The sequence below is a fragment of the Mauremys reevesii genome, linkage group 1 (genome assembly GCF_016161935.1).
Source record: "Mauremys reevesii isolate NIE-2019 linkage group 1, ASM1616193v1, whole genome shotgun sequence".
NCBI lineage: Eukaryota > Metazoa > Chordata > Testudines > Geoemydidae > Mauremys > Mauremys reevesii.
Window position 1 is genome coordinate 28,897,441 of NC_052623.1, and position 17,303 is coordinate 28,914,743.

A 17,303-nucleotide genomic window follows, 5' to 3' on the forward strand; every position below is an offset into this window, starting at 1 on the left:
GGTCCACATGGCCCCCTCCCCCACCTAACCCCATGGGGGATGAAAAGCACATAACTCCTCTACTTTTGTTTGTTGTTCCATGGCAGAGGGGCATTGCTGGCGTATATTACATTGGTGGACATGCAGGTGAGTGAACCGGTGATGGTGTGGCTGATCTGGTTAGGTCCTGTGATGGTGTCGGTGGTGTAGATATGTGGACAGAGTTGGCATCGAGGTTTGTTGCATGGATTGGTTCCTGAGTTAGAGTTATTATGGTGCGGTGTGCAGTTACTGGTGAGAATATGCTTCAGGTTGGCAGGTTGTCTGTGGGCAAGGACTGGACTGCCACCCAAAGCCTGTGAAAGTGTGGGGTCAAGGTCCAGGATGGGTTGTAGATCCCTGATGAGGTGTTTTCACACCTCAGCTGCTAGAAGAGGGCCTCATTCTCCCTGATTGAACTAACCTCATTATCTGTAGCCTGCTTCTTGCTTGCATATATATACCTGCCCCTGGAGATTTCCACTACCTGCATCCAATGCAGTGGGTATTCACCCACGAAAGGTCATGCTCCAAAACGTGTTAGTCTATAAGCTGCCACAGGATTCTTTGCTGCTTTTACAGATCCAGACTAACACGGCTACCCCTCTGATACTTTCCTAGAGACTGGCTCCAGTGTTGGGGGGGTTAGCACCTGGCTGGCGTATGTGGCTCCCCTCCTGGTGTGCTGGCTTTGTGGGTCCCCTTCCCAGGCAACCCACCTCTCCTAGACCCTGTGCAGGGAGCCCAGGCGCCGAGCTCTGCTTTGTGGAGCCCAGGGATTGAAGTCACTGACAACGCCATGCTGCATCGCTCTACCCCAGAGACTTTGTGGGTCCAGCCGCAGTGACTTGCTCAGGATCACCCAGGATGGACCTGTCTGAAGCAGGAATTGAACCCAGGCCTCTTGAGTGTCAGGCCAGTGCCCCGCCACTGGGTCCCCCACGTTTGATTCCTTCCTAAGGGGGCTCCTACCCTATGAGCCTTGTTCCCCTCTGTTAACAATACAGCTGAGGCCATCTCCCAATCACACCCAGCTCCTCTGCACACCCACGGCCGGCCGGGCAGCTGCCCCTCACCCACCTGTCCCGTCTTGTCCCAGGTTAGCCCCACTCCTGCGAGGTGCAGCATGTAGGGACACAGCTGTGCCCATAGGGAGCTCACCACAGGATCGGGGCCTAAGCCTGAGAGCCCTGTGGGGCAGGAGATGGCTTGTATGCCATGTCTGCCCAGCACAGGGCACCCTGCTCCGGGATGGGGCTGACGGGCCTGAATGCAGTTCCAAGGATGCTAATTATAGCTCAGCTTCTGCTCGTTATCATTAGTTATCTCACAGCTGCAGCTGAGATCAGAGCTCCCTTGTGCCAGGCGCTGCCCAGACACAGCGTGAGAGACAGGCCCTGCCCCAGCTGGGATCAGGGCCCTGTTGTGCCAGGCGCTGCCCAGACACAGTGTGAGATACAGGCGCTGCCTCAGCTGGGATCAAACCCTGTTGTGCCAGGCGCTGCACAGGTGGGGTTGCCAACATTCTACTTTCACAAAACACCCTTGCCCTGACCCTGCCCTTCTCCGAGGCCCCGCCCCCACTCACTCCATCCCTCCTCCCTCTGACGCTCACTCTCCCCACCCTCGCTCACTCGCTCATTTCACTGGGCTGGCTCTGGAGGTTGGGGTGCGGGAGGGGGTGAGGGCTCTGGCTGGGAGTGCCAGCTCTGGGGTGGGGCCAGAAATGAGGAATTCAGGGTTGCGGTGCGGGGGGGTGAGGACTTCAGCTGGGAGTGCAGGTTTTGGGGTGAGGATGGGGATGAGGGGTTTGAGGAGTGGGAGGGGGTCAGGGCTAGGACAGGGGTTGGGGCGCAGGAGGGGGTCAGGGTGAAGGATCTAGGCAGCACTTACTTCAGACAGCTCCCAAAAGCAGTGGCATGTTCCCCCTCTGACTCCCACCCAGAGGCACAGCCAGGGGGCTCTGCACGCTGCCCTGTCTGCAGACACCGCCCCCGCAGCTCTCATTGGCTGGGAACCACGGCCAATGGGAGCTGTGAAGCTGGCGCTTGGGGTGGAGGCAGCGTGCAGAGCCTCCTGGCTGCCCCTATGCGTAGGAACTGGAAGAGGGACATACCGTTACTTCTGGGTGCCAGGTGAAGCCACGGCAGGCAGGAAACCTGCCTTAGCCCCATTGTGCTGCCAAGTGGACTTTTAATGGCCTGGTCAGCGGTGCTGACTGGAGCCACCATGGTCCCTTTTCGACCAGGCCTTCCTGTCAAAAACTGGACACCTGGCAACAGTAGTGCCAGCCACTAGACCCTGCCCTCCCCTCTGCTGCTGTGTTGGGCCTCAGTTCACTCCTGTGGATTGCACACAAAATTGAGCTTTATTAGCCACCTGCAAGCCCCAACCCTAACTTTCGTCCAAGGCCCGGAGGCGGCTCTCCTCTTCGGAGGCGGCGCTGTTGAGTGACGGGGACAGCTTCCTCCGCCGGGCCTGCATCCTCTCCCGCAGGGCACACAGGTTCTCTCCGCGCAGCGCTGGCGTTCTGTCGTGTACGTGGCGAAGGTGGGCGTGAGCACCATGCTGGTGGAACCAGCACACTTGGCCTGCACTCTTGCCAGGACGTGACCCTGGCTGCGGAAGCTCAGTTTCCAGCCTGGCCCGGTGCCCACAGCGCTCCAGATTAGACACTCCGAGTGTCCCAGATGTGTCCTCGGTGGCATTTCCTCCCACGCCATTGGCTGGTGTGGCCACCCTGTGTGACCTGGCCTTGCCTGGCCTCCTGCATGTGCCCTGCCGATCCTGGACTTCCTCTCCCACCAGGGATTCCCCTTCTCTGCTTCTGGACCTTGTTCTTCTGCCGGTGGGCCTCCCTCTGCTGCTGGATCTCCACTCTCTGCTGCGGGCCAGGATCCCCTCGCTGTCTGGTCCTCTGGCCCTGCCGCTGCACCGCGGGCCTTCCACCTGGCTCTTGGAGAGACCCCGTGGGCGAGAAGGGCTGAGTCCCCGACCCCTCTGCTCTCTGAGCTTTGTTCTGGAGGACTCCCTGGGAGACGGCTGGTTGGAGCCCCGGGCTGCTGAGCCAGACTGTGAGACTCCTTTTCCTCCTTCTCCGTTGTGACTGCCGGTTGTTCTGGCGTCCCTGGCAGCGGGGCAGGCTGGGGGTGGTGGCCACTGGGCGGAAGGTCCTGCTGGCACAGCTGGCGTCCCACTGGGGTCATGCACCTGCCCCTCTCTGCATTCGCTCACTCTCAGGGTCACCCGCTCTTGGTATCCACCATACTCTGCTGAGGGCCCTGTTTCCTCTGGAGAAGGTTCTTCTCCCCTGGTCACACTGTCTCCTCGCCTGGCATCGGGGGAGGCTGCCCCAGATTCCTGGGGAGCCCCATTCCCTGGCAGCCCCCTGGTCCGAGCGGCTGCGGCTGGCTCCTTTCTCCCAGCACCGTCCATCTCCTCCGCGCTGGAACACAGCTGGCATCTCCTGACCTCTGCCCGCACGTGGACGTTGGCGTTGAAGGTCACGCTCTTGGGGGATGGGGCGAGTTTCTGAGGGGGCGGTGGGGCTCCGTGTGGTGCAGCCATTGACCTGTCGACCTGCCCTCTCTTCTCCACCGATGCCCTGGAGGTGACGCGTTTGAGGAAGCCCAGCATGATTCCCCTGAAGGTGGAGCCCTTCCCCTTGCAGGGGACGGACGGTGACTCGGCCCCTCTCCCTGGAGGTGCACGGGGCGGCTGTTCAGCCCCGGGCGGTGCCTCAGTCAGCACCAGGGCGTCTGTCTGCCTCATGTTGGTTCCAGCCCTGGGGCCTGTCCCCTCCGCTGGCATCTCTCTCATGCCGCGTTGCCCCTTGGTGTCCCTCCTCTTCTTCCACCCCAGGCTGCCTTCTCGTTCCGCATCCCAGGCTGCCACGGCTTCGCTGTCCCAGTCCCCGACCATCTCCCACTCGCCCTCAGTGCTGAACTGGGACAGCCCCTCTGCAGACCGCGGGCGCTGCTCCGAGGGGCTGGCTGGCCCCCGGCTGCTGGACAGGGGGCCCACAAGCTCATTGGAGGCTGCGGACGAAACTTTGTCTCCCGCATTGTCTCTGGTTACAGGCTGGGAGTGATGAGGCTGGGGGGCCCTTCCTTATTGCTCATCTTGGAGGTCTCCTGGCTTCTCCTGCTGCTGCTCCCCAGGGTGTGTTGGGACACTGCCTCAGAGCAGCTGGCTTTGCCCTCCTTTACCCCCATTTCAAGCCAGTGCTGGGACCGGTGGGTGAGGGGCTCCCCGGGGCCTGGCTGGAGCTCTTCCAATTGACCCATGCAGAGGGCTGTAGGACCTTGGGGGGGTGTAGGGGAGACTTGGAGCAGGGGCTGGGTTTGGCCTCTGGGCTCTGCTCCTGGTTGGGCAGGCGGCAGGAACATCTGTAGGGACTCCAGGATCCTCTTGGGCAGGCCCCATCTCCGCTCCAGGGCCAGTTTCCTGACGTGTGACTCCAGGTGCTCCCTGGTTTCCGTGTGCAGGAAGAGCAGGCTGCCCGTGGTGACGCTCTCGCTGGCTGGGGCCTGGGCCTGCCTCGGGGGTCCCCTCCCAGGCGGTGAGGGTGTGAACGCGCCCAGGGATCTCAGCACCACCCGCGGTAAGCCCCACTCGTGCTGGAGCTTCTTTCTCAGGATGTGGCTCTCCAGATGGTCCCTGGCCTCGGCTGTGATCAGAGGCGGCCCCGTGACCAGAGGCGGCTCCTTGTAACCGTTCCTCTCCGGCTCCTCAGCCCCAATGCGTCCAGCCAGGCCCATCTGAATCCGGGCCCTCCCTGCTGCACGCCCCAGCGGCACAGCTGGAGCCTTCGGCATCATCCTCTGCAGAGACGCCGCCTGCAGCGTGGGCAGCCCCCAGAAATGCACCAGCTGCTTGTGTCTCACGTTCATGTCCAGTGTATTCACAGCCGTGGGCGGCAGGCAGAGCAGGGAGCCGCCCCTGGGTTTGGGGGGCTTCTGGCCTGCACAGATCAGCCTGGGGAGGCGGATCCTCTCCCCGTCCCTGGCCACTCTCTGGGATCTCTTCACCAGGGCCGGCCTCACCCCCAGCCTGATCTCTAGGCACTTCCTCGCGAGGTGCCGCTGGAGCTTGTCCCTCCGCTCGGCAGCAAGGCCATGGGTTCTGCTGTCTCCTGCCAAGCGGCTGCCTGCGGGGACGTCTGGCTGGCTGGGCCTCAGCCGGCTTTGCCCGACGCCCCTTTCTCCACCGGCCCCAGGAAGCTGCGGGCCAGCCGGCAGGGCAGTAGCAGCAAACAGCCGCAAGGACTCCTGGATCCTCCGGGGAAGGCCCCACCTCCGCTGCAGCGTCATCTTCCGGAGGTGACGCTCCAGGTGGCCTCTCGTGTCCCCGTCCATGAGCGAAGTCTCCTGCCCCAGGATGAGGACGTGCAGCTCGGCGCGTTGGCGGGCTGCGGTCGGCCCCGGCAGCGGGGGCTCCGGCACAAAGGCTCTGAGCGACCGTTCGATGAGTGCAGGGAAGCCCCATTCGTGCTGCAGCCTCTTCTTCCTGACGTGCAGCTCGAGGGCCTCTCTGGCCTCTGGGCCCAGGAACAGAGCCTCCCGTGCCCAGAACTCGACTTCAGCCTCACGGGGTGGAACCGGCCCAGGGGGTGCCCTGGGGACCATCCTGCTGAGGGACTGGGTGTAGAGAGTGCCCAGGCCCCACAGGGCCGTGAGATGTTTGTGCTGCACATTCAGCTCTAGGTGGCAGACGCCCACCGGGTGCACGAAGGGCAGCAGGGGGTTCCTGGCTTTCGGGGCCCTGTCCCCAGCAGGGATCAGCTTGGGGAGGGGCAGCCGGGACACGAGATGCAGCCTTTGCCAAGAGCGTCTCACTGCAGCGGGGACGGCCCCCAGCCGCATCTCCACACATTTCTTTGCCACGTGGATCTGCAGCCGCTCCTGAGCGTCACGTCCCAGGCTGAGCCGTGGGTGGGGAGCAGCAACCACTCTCCTGGCTTTCCCCACGCCCCGCTCCAGGTGCACGGTGCTCTTGTGCCAGGGCAGCAGGAAAGGCCCTTCTGTATCCTTTTCTGTACGGCTGCGAGGCCTGAACTCCGCAGGGGCTGAGGCAGGCTGGAGCAGCCGCACCGACTCCTGGATCCTCCTGGGAAGCCCCCAGCGCCGGTGCATGAGTCTCTTGCGGAGGCTGAGCTCCAGCTCTCGTCTGCTGCCCTCTCTGAGGAAGAACAGCTCGGGCTGGAGAACGGCCACGTCCCCGTCGGCTGGCGGAGGGGCCTTGGGCTGGCCAGGGTGGGGGGCAGCCGCCATCAGGCTCCGCATGGCTTTCTGGACTATGAGAGGCAGCCCCCACTCGTGCTGCAGCCTCTTCTTCCTTACGTGCAGCTCCAGGGCCTCTCTGGCCTCCGGGCCCAGGAACAGAGCCTCCCGCGCCCAGAACTCGACTTCAGCCTCACGGGGTGGAACCGGCCCAGGGGGTGCCCTGGGGACCATCCTGCTGAGGGACTGGGTGTAGAGAGTGCCCAGGCCCCACAGGGCCGTGAGATGTTTGTGCTGCACATTCAGCTCTAGGTGGCAGACGCCCACCGGGTGCACGAAGGGCAGCAGGGGGTTCCTGGCTTTCGGGGGCCTGTCCCCAGCAGGGATCAGCTTGGGGAGGGGCAGCCGGGATACGAGATGCAGCCTTTGCCAAGAGCGTCTCACTGCAGTGGGGACGGCCCCCAGCCGGATCTCCACACATTTCTTTGCCACATGGATCTGCAGCCGCTCCTGAGCGTCACGTCCCAGGCTGAGCCGCTGGTGGGGAGCAGCGACCGCTCTCCTGGCTTTCCCCATGCCCCGCTCCAGGTGCACGGTGCTCTTGTGCCAGGGCAGCAGGAAAGGCCCTTCTGCATCCTTTTCTGTACGGCTGCGAGGCCTGAACTCCGCAGGGGCTGAGGCAGGCTGGAGCAGCCGCACCGACTCCTGGATCCTCCTGGGCAGCCCCCAGCGCCGGTGCATGAGTCTCTTGCGGAGGCTGAGCTCCAGCTCTCGTCTGCTGCCCTCTCTGAGGAAGAACAGCTCGGGCTGGAGAACGGCCACGTCCTCGTCAGCTGGCGGAGGGGCCTTGGGCTGGCCGGGGCGGGGGGGAGCCGCCATCAGGCCCCGCATGGATTTGTGGATGATCAGAGGCAGCCCCCACTCGTGCTGCAGCCTCTTCTTCCTCACGTGCAGCTCCAGCTCCTCCCGGGCTCCCGGTGGGAGGAAGGTCAGCTCCTGCTCCGTGAACTCGGCCCCAGCTGTGCGGGAGCTGGAGGGCGGCGGGGCGGGCGAGGGGCCTGCGTGGAACAGCTTGGCCAGGGACTGTCGGTAGAGCGTGGGCAGCCCCCACCTGAAGCTCAGGTGCTTGTGGAGAAGGTTGAGCTCCAGGTGATCCGAGGCCGCCTGCTCCAGGAAGAGCAGCTCCCGGGGCCGCAGCTCCAGGGATCTCTGGCCCGGCCGAATCAGCCGGGGCAAGGGGAGCTTTCCCACCCGGCGGGCGGCTTCCTGTGACTGTTGGGCCCTGCGGGGGATCAGGCCCAGACGGATCTCTATGTTTTTCCTGGTCACATGTCTCTCCAGCAGCTGGTGGCACGTGTCCCGGCTGAGCTGCTGGCGCCATGCAGTTCCCAGGGGCCTGGCTAAGGAGACAGCCACCGCTGTGGGGCCCACGGGTGCCGCCCTGGAGGGTGATTCTCTTGGAGCCCTTCTCGCTGATAGCCCCCTGAGCGGCCGGCTGGCCCTTCTGCCTTGAGTGTCTGGATGTGTCCCCGGAGCTGCGGTCGTGGGGAGCATGAAGCCCCACAGGGACTCCTGCACCCTCCTGGGAAGCCCCCACCTCCTCTCGGCCACCCTCCGCCGGATTTGGGCTTCCAGCTCCCTCTTGGTGGCCAGAGGGATGGGAGGGGCCCTGCTGCTGACACGGAGCTCCATGGCTGCCGGCCGGTCGCTCCCCTTGGGCCTGGGGCGCGTGGGTGGCATGAAACACCTCAGCGATCGCCGCACCAGGCCCGGCAGGCCCCATTCGTGCTGCAGCCGCTTCTTCAGGACATGCCTCTCCAGCAGCTCCCGGCCCTCGGGGGCCATGAAGGGGGTCTCCAGGGGGCAGAACTCGATGGCCACACCCAGGGGCAGCAGGGGGGTGGGTGGCACGGGCGGGCAGGGCACCATCTTGGCCAGGGACTCCGCGTACAGGGTGGGGAGAGCCCAGAGGTACTGGATGTGCTTGTGCCTCACATTGAGCTCCACGCTGCCTTTGGAGCAGGATGCGGGAGCAGGAGGTGATCCTGGCCCGGCAGGGACCCACGCGCTGGCCCTGTCGGCATATACCAGCCGCTCGGCTTGCCAGGCCGCCTCATTGCACAGGGCACAGTCTGAGTTGTCACACAGCAACTGGCGGATGGAGCTGCGCCTGGCGGCTTGGCGAGCACGGTGTGGGGGGTCCCGGCACAGCCGGTCACGCGGCTGTTTCACCCACTGCTTCTTTGCACCTAAAACAGAACAGCAGAGAGGGCTTCTGAGGAGAGATGGGGCCTGAACGTAGCGGCGGCCACGGGCACCCGAACCGTGACCCCACCCACCCGTACCACCCCAACCCCGAATCCCCACTCCCACACTGCTCCTAACCCCTAGACCCTGCCCCATGCCACTCCTTCTCCCAGCGCCCTGCCCGCCTGTGACCCATTCCCCCTGAGTCCTCGCTCCCACACCAAGCCCCGCTCCTCTGCCACTGCTTCCCTCCAAGAGCCTGCTACCCGCTTGCTCTTTCTTCTCTGCATGCCCTGCCTCTTGCTCGCCCTTACAGCCAGTCCAAAGTCAGAGGGCATGGCCCCCCGGCCCCCTCATTCCAGTGCCCTGGCCCCAGGCCACTCTGCGCTGCTGCTCCAGAACCAGGCATGCTGAGCTTGTGAGAGCCCGGAGCCCGATGAAACACTCCGCCAGCACCACGCCAGGCCCCCTCTCAAACACTGCCAGTGCTGTGAACCTGGCCACGGTGAAGTCCCAGCGCCGGGAATCTGGCCCAGGCATCGTGCCAGGGCCGTGAATCTGGCCGGTGTGCTATCCCAGTACCAAAAACCCGAATGGCACATGGTCCTGGTGCAAATAACCCAGCCAGTGTCCCATCCTGCAGAAATGGGTCTCGCCAGTGTGCGGGATCCCAGGAAATCTCTCTGGCAAATGTCAGGGGCTGGCGGCACCTAGCAGCCTTGGCCTTGCAAGCCCTGGTATGATGCACAGCAATGGAGTGCCAGGGGGCTACACCCCTATCCAAGACAGAGCAGATGGGGTGAAATAAAGACAAGATCTGCTGGGCAGTGGGCAGTGCCTCCTGCTGGCAAAGCTGCCCTGTTCTGGGAAGGGCAGGTAGCTCCCCCCCGATGCTCACCATTAGCCTGCGCAAAGCCCTGGAGGACATGGGGACAACCTGCCAGAGGGGACAATCGGGTGTTTGCATCCATCACTGCAAAGCCCCCAGACGACGATTCGTTAGCAGCATGTCAGCTTATCCCGGCTCCAGTCAGCACCTTGGCTCCTGCTCCCATCCCCAGGGGCAGGCCAAGTCTGGGAGGCCTCGTGTGGGACCCCTGGGCCAGGGTGGAGGGCTTGGGAGAAGCCCTGGGATTCTGAGCCAGGGAGCCGTTAGGGAGCGTGAGGCAGGGCCTTACCTTCTCCCTCGTCCTCCGTCCCCCTCCACCGGAGCCTGCTGACCAGAAGAGCCTGCGGGAGCCAAGGAAGCGGCAGAGTTACGTGGTACCCAGACTGAGGCCGTGCAGTGCCAGCCTCCCGCCCAGCCCAGTGCCAGGGGTGCCCATGCTTCCCTCCACCTCCTGCAGCTGGGGAACTTCACGATCCTTCGGCCATGCCCCGGGCTCCCCACCCAAGTGTCATTGGAACAATCCTGGGTCCCCCACCCCCCGACATCGGGGCATCGCCACACCAGAGTGGGTGATTTCTGCCCCCAGTGTTATGAGTCGAATGGGGACCAGGCCCTTGGGCTTCGCAATGTGCTCTGGCTTCCTCTTCTCTCCCCGTCTCCCCTGGTTCCCACCTGCGAGCCCAGCTCCCCAACTGATCTGGGACCCAAGGCAGGATCCCCAACTGACCAAACCCAAAGATCTGTCCTGGATTCCCTCTTTCTCCCCCCACCTCTTGCCTGCCCTCTCCCTGGCCGGCTGGGAGGCCAGGGACCCAGGAAAGCTTGTGGCTTTGGGAGGGAGCTGGGAGGGTTTGTTCAGCTTCCCCCAGCGGAGAGAAATAACTGGCCAGAGCCGGCTTAGTGCCAGGGGTGCCGGGAACCCTGGGACCACGAGGGAGAGCCCTGGCATTTCTAGCACTAGCTGGTGGTCGGTGCAGTAAGGAACAACCAATGAATGGAGCCACGAGCTCTGTCTGTGGCCCTGTCTCTCGCTGTGGATGTGCCCCACCAGCCCAACGGGGCCTGGTTAGAACAGGGGGCCTCGGGCACTTCCACCCACCCACCCACCCTCCCTTCCATGAGGCTGTGTCCAGGCAAGCTCTGCTGAGAGCGCAGGAAGGCTTGGGGGTGGGGGGTTGGGGAGGGTCCTCCTACCATCCTGCTTCTCCAGGAGAAGCTGTGCTGCGTCGCCATGGCCACCCAGATGACCAGGACCAGAAGGATGCAGGTGTACAACACCCAGGAGCTGTCAAAGCAGGCACAGAACCAGCTCTGCATGATCCCCACTCCTGCGTCAAACATGCTGGGGAGGACGGTCTGGACGCGCACTGGGCGTGGAGACACTACACTCCCTGCTACTGCTGTGGCTGGATCTCGCCTGAGGGGCTGTTTGTTCCAGTGACGCATCATAAAGGGCCAGGACCAGGCGGGTCCTGACATCACAAAGGGACTGCAGGCATCAGAGGTGGGCAAGACCCTGGCTCCCTGCAGCCCCTCCCCAGCCCCCCATGTAGGTACTTAGAGACTGTGACTGAGTCACCCCGTAACCTTCTCTTCATTAAGCAAAAGAGATAGAGCTCCTCAGTCTCTCACTAGGCGGCAGGGTTTCTAACCTGTGAATCAGTCTTGAGGCTTTTTTCTGACTTCTCTTTCATTGATAACATCCTTCTGGAATGGCATTCACCAGCATAACCCCTTGGAGAATGGCATTAAATTGGAGTAACACCAAAGTGAATCAGGCAGGCGCTGTGAGGCTCTGGATGGGACTGGTCCCCAGACCGGGTGTCTGTCTGTCAACATCCACCGGCCAATGTCAGAAGACATGATACTGAGCTAGATGGACCTTTGGTCTGACCCAGTATGGCCGTTCTTATGTGCCACCATCTTCCACCCTGGCACTGTTCAATTCAGAGACAGGGAGAGGAGAATTTTCAGAAGAAAATCTGATTAAGCAATTCTCTGCTCAGTATGACTAAGGATATCTTCATTTACTGTACACATTCACACAACATTGCCCATGCTTGCATTTAACTTCTTCTCCTACAACGAAAAGTTGAAACCTTTGTCTTGTTAACTTGGGGATGGAATGGACGCCATCTTCAGATTTAAACTTTGTAAGGAAAAACGTGTGCACACACTTTTCTGGGTTCCTTTTCCTTCAACAGGCTCATCTGCACGCATCTAGTGGGACTGGCTAGACTGTAGGAGAGTCTCTAACAAATTCTGGCTTGTGGCATGGCTGGAGTCCCTCATCGCATCTCCTCCCTGCCACCCTTCCTCCTTGCTGTTCATGGCAGGGGGCTTTGTCTCAGACACCTCCAAGATATCCATGGTGATTTTTAGGGTGCTGGTGGAGTTTCTGCCAAGTATGGCATGCAATTCATTGTAAAAGAGGCAGTTATGCGAGGCAGCATCAGTTCTATTGTTGCCCCTCCTGAAACCTATGATGTTCCTGGTGAAGTTCCTTTGCTTTCATGCAGCACTGCTGATCCCCTGCATCCCCCAGGCATTCTTCACATAGATGTCCACATTTCTGTGGCTAGTCTATAGCTGTGCTTACACAGAGTCTTCTCCCCACAGCCCCAACATATCCAATACTTCCTGTCTCCTCCAAGCAGGAGCACATCTAGTGCATGGAGCTGGCATGGTCAGTTGGGCACTTGTAAACAATGAGCGTGAGCTGCTAAGTGTGCTCACTGTCGCCTATGATTAATTTAGGGTGCAAAATGCACAAGGCTCTAATAACAGGTTATTTTATCAGGTGGCTATTTGAGATTTGTTATGGGAAATTAGATCGTTGAGACATGTGCATAGAAACACAAAGACTTTATTTAGTACCCAAATTCATACAAGTATACAAGCATACAAGCAGCCACAGAAAGAAAGATAAGTGTAGCAAAATGACCTCCTGCATTGCATATACCCACAACCTTATGGAGACAAGACAATCAGAAGTGAAGATGGAATGAACAGGAAGTGGAGAAGCACCATAGAGGGAAGGATAATAAGGTTTCCATTGTCCTGTCATCCCAATATCCCAATGAGGAGATGGCCTCACAATCTTTTATAACCCTTTTTTCCTTACATTCTCACACATCCAGGATGGTATTTGATTAAGTCTCAGCATCTTCCCATCTTTGTTTGATCATATTGGTCCCTTCTGGCCTTGGAATCTATGAATCTTACAGCACCTCTGTAGCCACTGTCACTTATGGCAGCTCTTTCTTCTCTTACGCCCCTCCCCCGGAGCCAGCTCCCAAGGATCACAGTGGGAGAATCAGGCATTTCCTTTCCTGCTTCTGCCACTTTGCCAGCTCCAGCCCCTCCTCCCATTCAGTTCCTGCTCCTTTTGAGCATCACTCTGATTCTTCTTTCTCTCCCCTTCCATACCGCTGCCATCTACCCAGTGACTCATCTCTGACATCTGGCTCTCCCTCTTCCTCTCATCTCAGTCACCCAACCACATCCTTAGTGACCTCAGCTTCCACTTTCAAGTCCCATCGGATCCATTAATCACCTTCGGCCTCAGTTGATCTTCAGCCCTGAATTAACTTTTTCACTCACCAATGTAATTGCTCACCTGACATTGTCTTTCACCGTATTGCTTTTCTAATCTCTCCTTCAGAGTTCCCTTTCTCTGGCCACACACCTCCACTCCTTCAATACTGCACACTCACCTATGCTCCCTCCCCTCCACCAGACCCCTCCAAGATCTCCAAGGGTACGTTTACACTTACCAGGACGGTCGACGCGGCGAGTTCGACTGCTCGTAGTTCGAACTATCGCGTCTGATCTAGACGCGATAGTTCGAACCCCGGAAGCGCTAGTTCGAACTCCGGTACTCCACCGCGGCAGGAGGAGTTGCCGGAGTCGACCTTGGAGCCGCGGAGTTCGCTTCGCGCGTCTGGACGGTAAGTCGAACTAGGGTAGTTCGAATTCAGCTACGTTATTCACGTAGCTGAATTCGCGTACCCTAGTTCGACCCCCGAGCTTAGTGTAGACCAGGGCATAGTCATCATTGTCCATGACTATTCAGCCTCTTCCTTCCTGCTCTCTCCTCTCCTCCACTGACTCGTTGATTCATCCAAAACACTTTTTTTTTCCAGCCACAAAACTTTTTTCCCCTTCTCCCACTGTAAAGTCAATCTTGTCAGCCCACAACTCTGGTACATCCCTACATTCATTTCTTTTATTCGTTCTCCTGTGCATCCGGAGACTTCAGGCACTTACTGCTATGGGAAGGGCTAGAGATCCCATGAGAATAACCTTAACAGTATGTTCATAGTTTTGCTTACAGCCCCAAATAGGAGTAAGACATGCACAGGTGTGCAAGAATGAAAAAATAATGGGGGGAGTTGATACATTTTGTGAACCTGAAAAACATCATCTAGTTCTAGATGAAAATGTGACGCTGGCAGATCAGGTGCCAGCTCATGCCAAGGGCTCAGCTGAACATTGGCTCACTTTGTGTTACTATTGTTAAAGCAGGTATTAGATTTATGAAAATGTATTTAGTATTTAGTGTTTAGACTTTATGAAACACTTGTAAATTGCTGCATGCATTTATCTCATGATATCTGTATCCCGTGTTATGAGGTAATATTTAAGTGCTTGCTCTGTGATTCTAAAAGTGTTTGTGATGAAACTGAAACCCCCAAAGTCAGGAAAGAAGCATTCCCAGTGTGAAATACTAGTTTACCACAGGAGGTGTTAGGTCCTGCCCAGAAGAAGGCCCACTGAAACCAAATGAGCCATTGTGGAATATCAGAGGACAAAAGACTTTGTTGATTGCTTCCCCCACACCCATGAAGGAGAAATGTGCAGGTGGACTTGTTCCATAAGCTTGAACTCTGGGAGAAGGGAATAAAAATCCTTGACAAGAAGAAACTATCTCTATGCTGCTTGGACTGTAAGAAAACAAGATTTCTAAGCATAAGCAAGAGATCCCCAGCTGCTTAGTCTGGGTTAGCCCTAACAGATATATACAGTTTGCTTATTATACCAACTTCTATCATCTTCTGAAACCTAAGACTGTAAATCATTGGTATATGTATGTTTATCTCCTTAACATTGTAAACAACTCTCTTATTTCTTTTTATTATTACAGGGTGGGCTACCAACGTTGTCTTTGGTGTAAGATCTAAGGTGTAATTGACCTGGGGTAAGTGACTTAGCCTTTGGGACTGGGAGTAACCTGAATATTGCTATGATTTTTGGAGTATGGGACCAAAGGCAAGCTTGCAAGGTAAACTGGAGTATCCCAGGGTACTGTCTGTGACTCCATGGTTAGGCTGTTAAAATGCCTGAGGAGTTTACACTTGATACATGTCAAATCCAAGTATAGAACTCACAACCAGTTTGGGTTTTGTGCCTTGCTTAACAGTCTGCCCTGAGGTTGTCACTCACACTCTTGAGCCACTCCAGACAGCATGACAGAAAATTTAGTGGGGTTCTAATTTTATTTAAATCCATTTCACTCTGCCATGCCATAAAACAGCATAAATAATAACCTACAGACTATTTTTCTGTGCTTTATAAAGAAGTACCAGAGATTCCCATTTTGTTACAGCTATGGCAAAGATATATTTATAAAGTGGCTGATGTATATCAAGTGTCAGTTGTATGCTAATGACAAAATTTATTTATTGAGGGTAATAAATACTGATTAAGTCCATGGAAAATGACAGATTTTAATACTCATGAACCCAATTTATAATAATAACAGACTTGTAACTTTCACCCAATGACTAAGATCATGTTGGCTGGCAACAGAAATTAATGCATTTAATTAACATCGAAAAGTTAAACTGTGATAAGAAGTAATTAGACATAATATTTTGCTGTAAGTCTTTTATAATACAGTGAAACCTGTTTTAAGCAAGCACTCACCCAAGGGAACTGCTAAAATCAGTTGCCTGCAGAGATGTGCTTTTAACAGGTCAAGCAAAATTATACTGGCATCCTTGGAGTTATTTTAATATAGTGGTTTAAGACAATGGGGTCCCTTCTGGAGTTTATCAACCATAGTCTGGGGATGATAGTTTTTGTTTTGATATTAATTTGTTACAGTGAGTGCATGGATGTTGATAAACTAGTTTTAAAAAAGCTAATGGCACAACGTGGCTATTTACATGCTCTATAGCATCCTATCAAAAGAAGCTTTGTGCTTTCCTGACTGTGACTCACTCTCCGGAGCGTGTACCTAGAGTTCAGACACCAGCATTGGCTGGAAAAGCACTCTGGGGTTGGTATGAAAACAAGCATATCAAATTATATAATTATCCCTCCTCCAAGCCAAATAACCCAGCTAGCTCTTCCAGCTCGATCTCACAGAAGTGTTGGTGTCAGACGTCTAGGAACAAACTCAGAATTACAGGGCATGAGTGTATAAAATGAATGTGCTTTCAGCTTAAAAAACTGGCAGGCTTTCCTGATTTTCACCCTCTAGAGCAGTGGTGGGCAACCCGCGGCCCTTCAGGGTAACCTGATTGTGGGCTGCGAGACATTTTGCTGACATTGACCATCTGCAGGCACGGCCGCTCGCAGCTCCCAGTGGCCACAGTTCACCATTCCCAGCCAATGGGAGCTGCGGGAAGCCCCCCACTGCTCTAGAGCGTCATTGAGTGGGATGACTAATGTAGAAGTCAGAAAGCACTTTCAATTCTCCTCTCACTTGCACTATGGTAAATCAGGATTAACCCCACTAAAACCAGCATAAGTGAAAGGAGAATCAGGCCTTTTAAATTTTACAGTCAGGTGACATTTAACAGTATATTAACCTTGGCATCTTTGACTATTAATGTGGTTTATAGCAGTACATCTACAGAAATTGGATATATTTCACTACAGCACAGTAAGATTTGTTTTGAAATACAGTTGAAATAAATCTATTCTACCTAATTTCTTATACCACATGCATCACTTTGGGATCTGTGCACAGGTATAATAATATATGGAGCTATACCCATCTCATAGAATTGGAAGGGATCCTGAAAGGTCATTAAGTCCAGCCTCCTCTAGCAGGACCAAGTACTGATTTTTTGCCCCAGATCCCTAAGTGGCCCCCCTCAAATATTGAGCTCACAACGCTGGGTTTAGCAAGCCAATGCTCAAACTTCTGAGCTATCCCTTGCCCTGTACACCACTCTAACACTTAAATGGGTTAAATTGTGGGCATCAGGGATTGGCCACGGCCATAGACAAGATTCCACACAGGGTGGGCCTATGCTCTGAGGTGGGACAGAGAATTCTTTTTCTTGGGAGCCTTGCTGTTGTGTCTCATTCATATATTGAGGGTCAAGCTGATTGCCAGTTCTGGGGTTGTGAAAGAATTTTTCCACGAGTCATATTAGCAGGGACCTTGGTGGGTTTTTTTGTTTGTTTGTTTGTTTTTCCCCTTCTCTGTAGGTTGGCTGTGGATCATCTGAACATATCTCACCTAATCAATTCCCTGCCATTGCAGAAGCTTCAAGTATTGATGGCACCTTCATCTCTCCTACTGTCTGCCTGTGGCATACAACAGTTTAGTCTCCTAAGGACTGAAATGATTCAGTCTAACCCAAGTTATTGTGTTCCCTATAGAGGTAACGGGGTGAAATTTAATGCCCTGTGTTATACTGGAGGTCAGACTAAATGATCAAATGGTCCCTTCTGGCCTTAAGCTCTATGGCCGGGGATGGGGGAGCTATGGAGGGGGAAACAAACAAAAACCACTTGATGAATGTTTCTTTTTTATTCAGAAAGGATTATCAACTTTGAAATGGGGGGAGATTGCCAACTTATTTTAAACGCCTTTTAAAAATAGTCATGCATATTGCAAAATTACATTTAAAGCCTTTTTAGTGGAAAAAATCCAGAGGAAATGAGCTTTTCAAATTTCTTTAATTAGG

The 17,303-nt window shown here is 56.3% G+C and overlaps 1 protein-coding gene across 1 annotated transcript; it reads right to left on the reverse strand.

The window, feature by feature from the left end:
- Positions 1-2,367: 2,367 nt before the first annotated feature.
- LOC120403084 lies at positions 2,368-10,821 on the reverse strand. Its single transcript, XM_039533836.1, has 3 exons — positions 10,570-10,821; positions 9,665-9,716; positions 2,368-8,488 (listed from the first exon to the last, which is right to left on the reverse strand). The coding sequence occupies exons 1-3, from the start codon at positions 10,819-10,821 to the stop codon at positions 4,092-4,094; spliced, it is 4,701 nt and encodes a 1,566-aa protein (XP_039389770.1). The 3' UTR covers positions 2,368-4,091.
- Between the last annotated feature and the right edge of the window lie 6,482 nt (positions 10,822-17,303).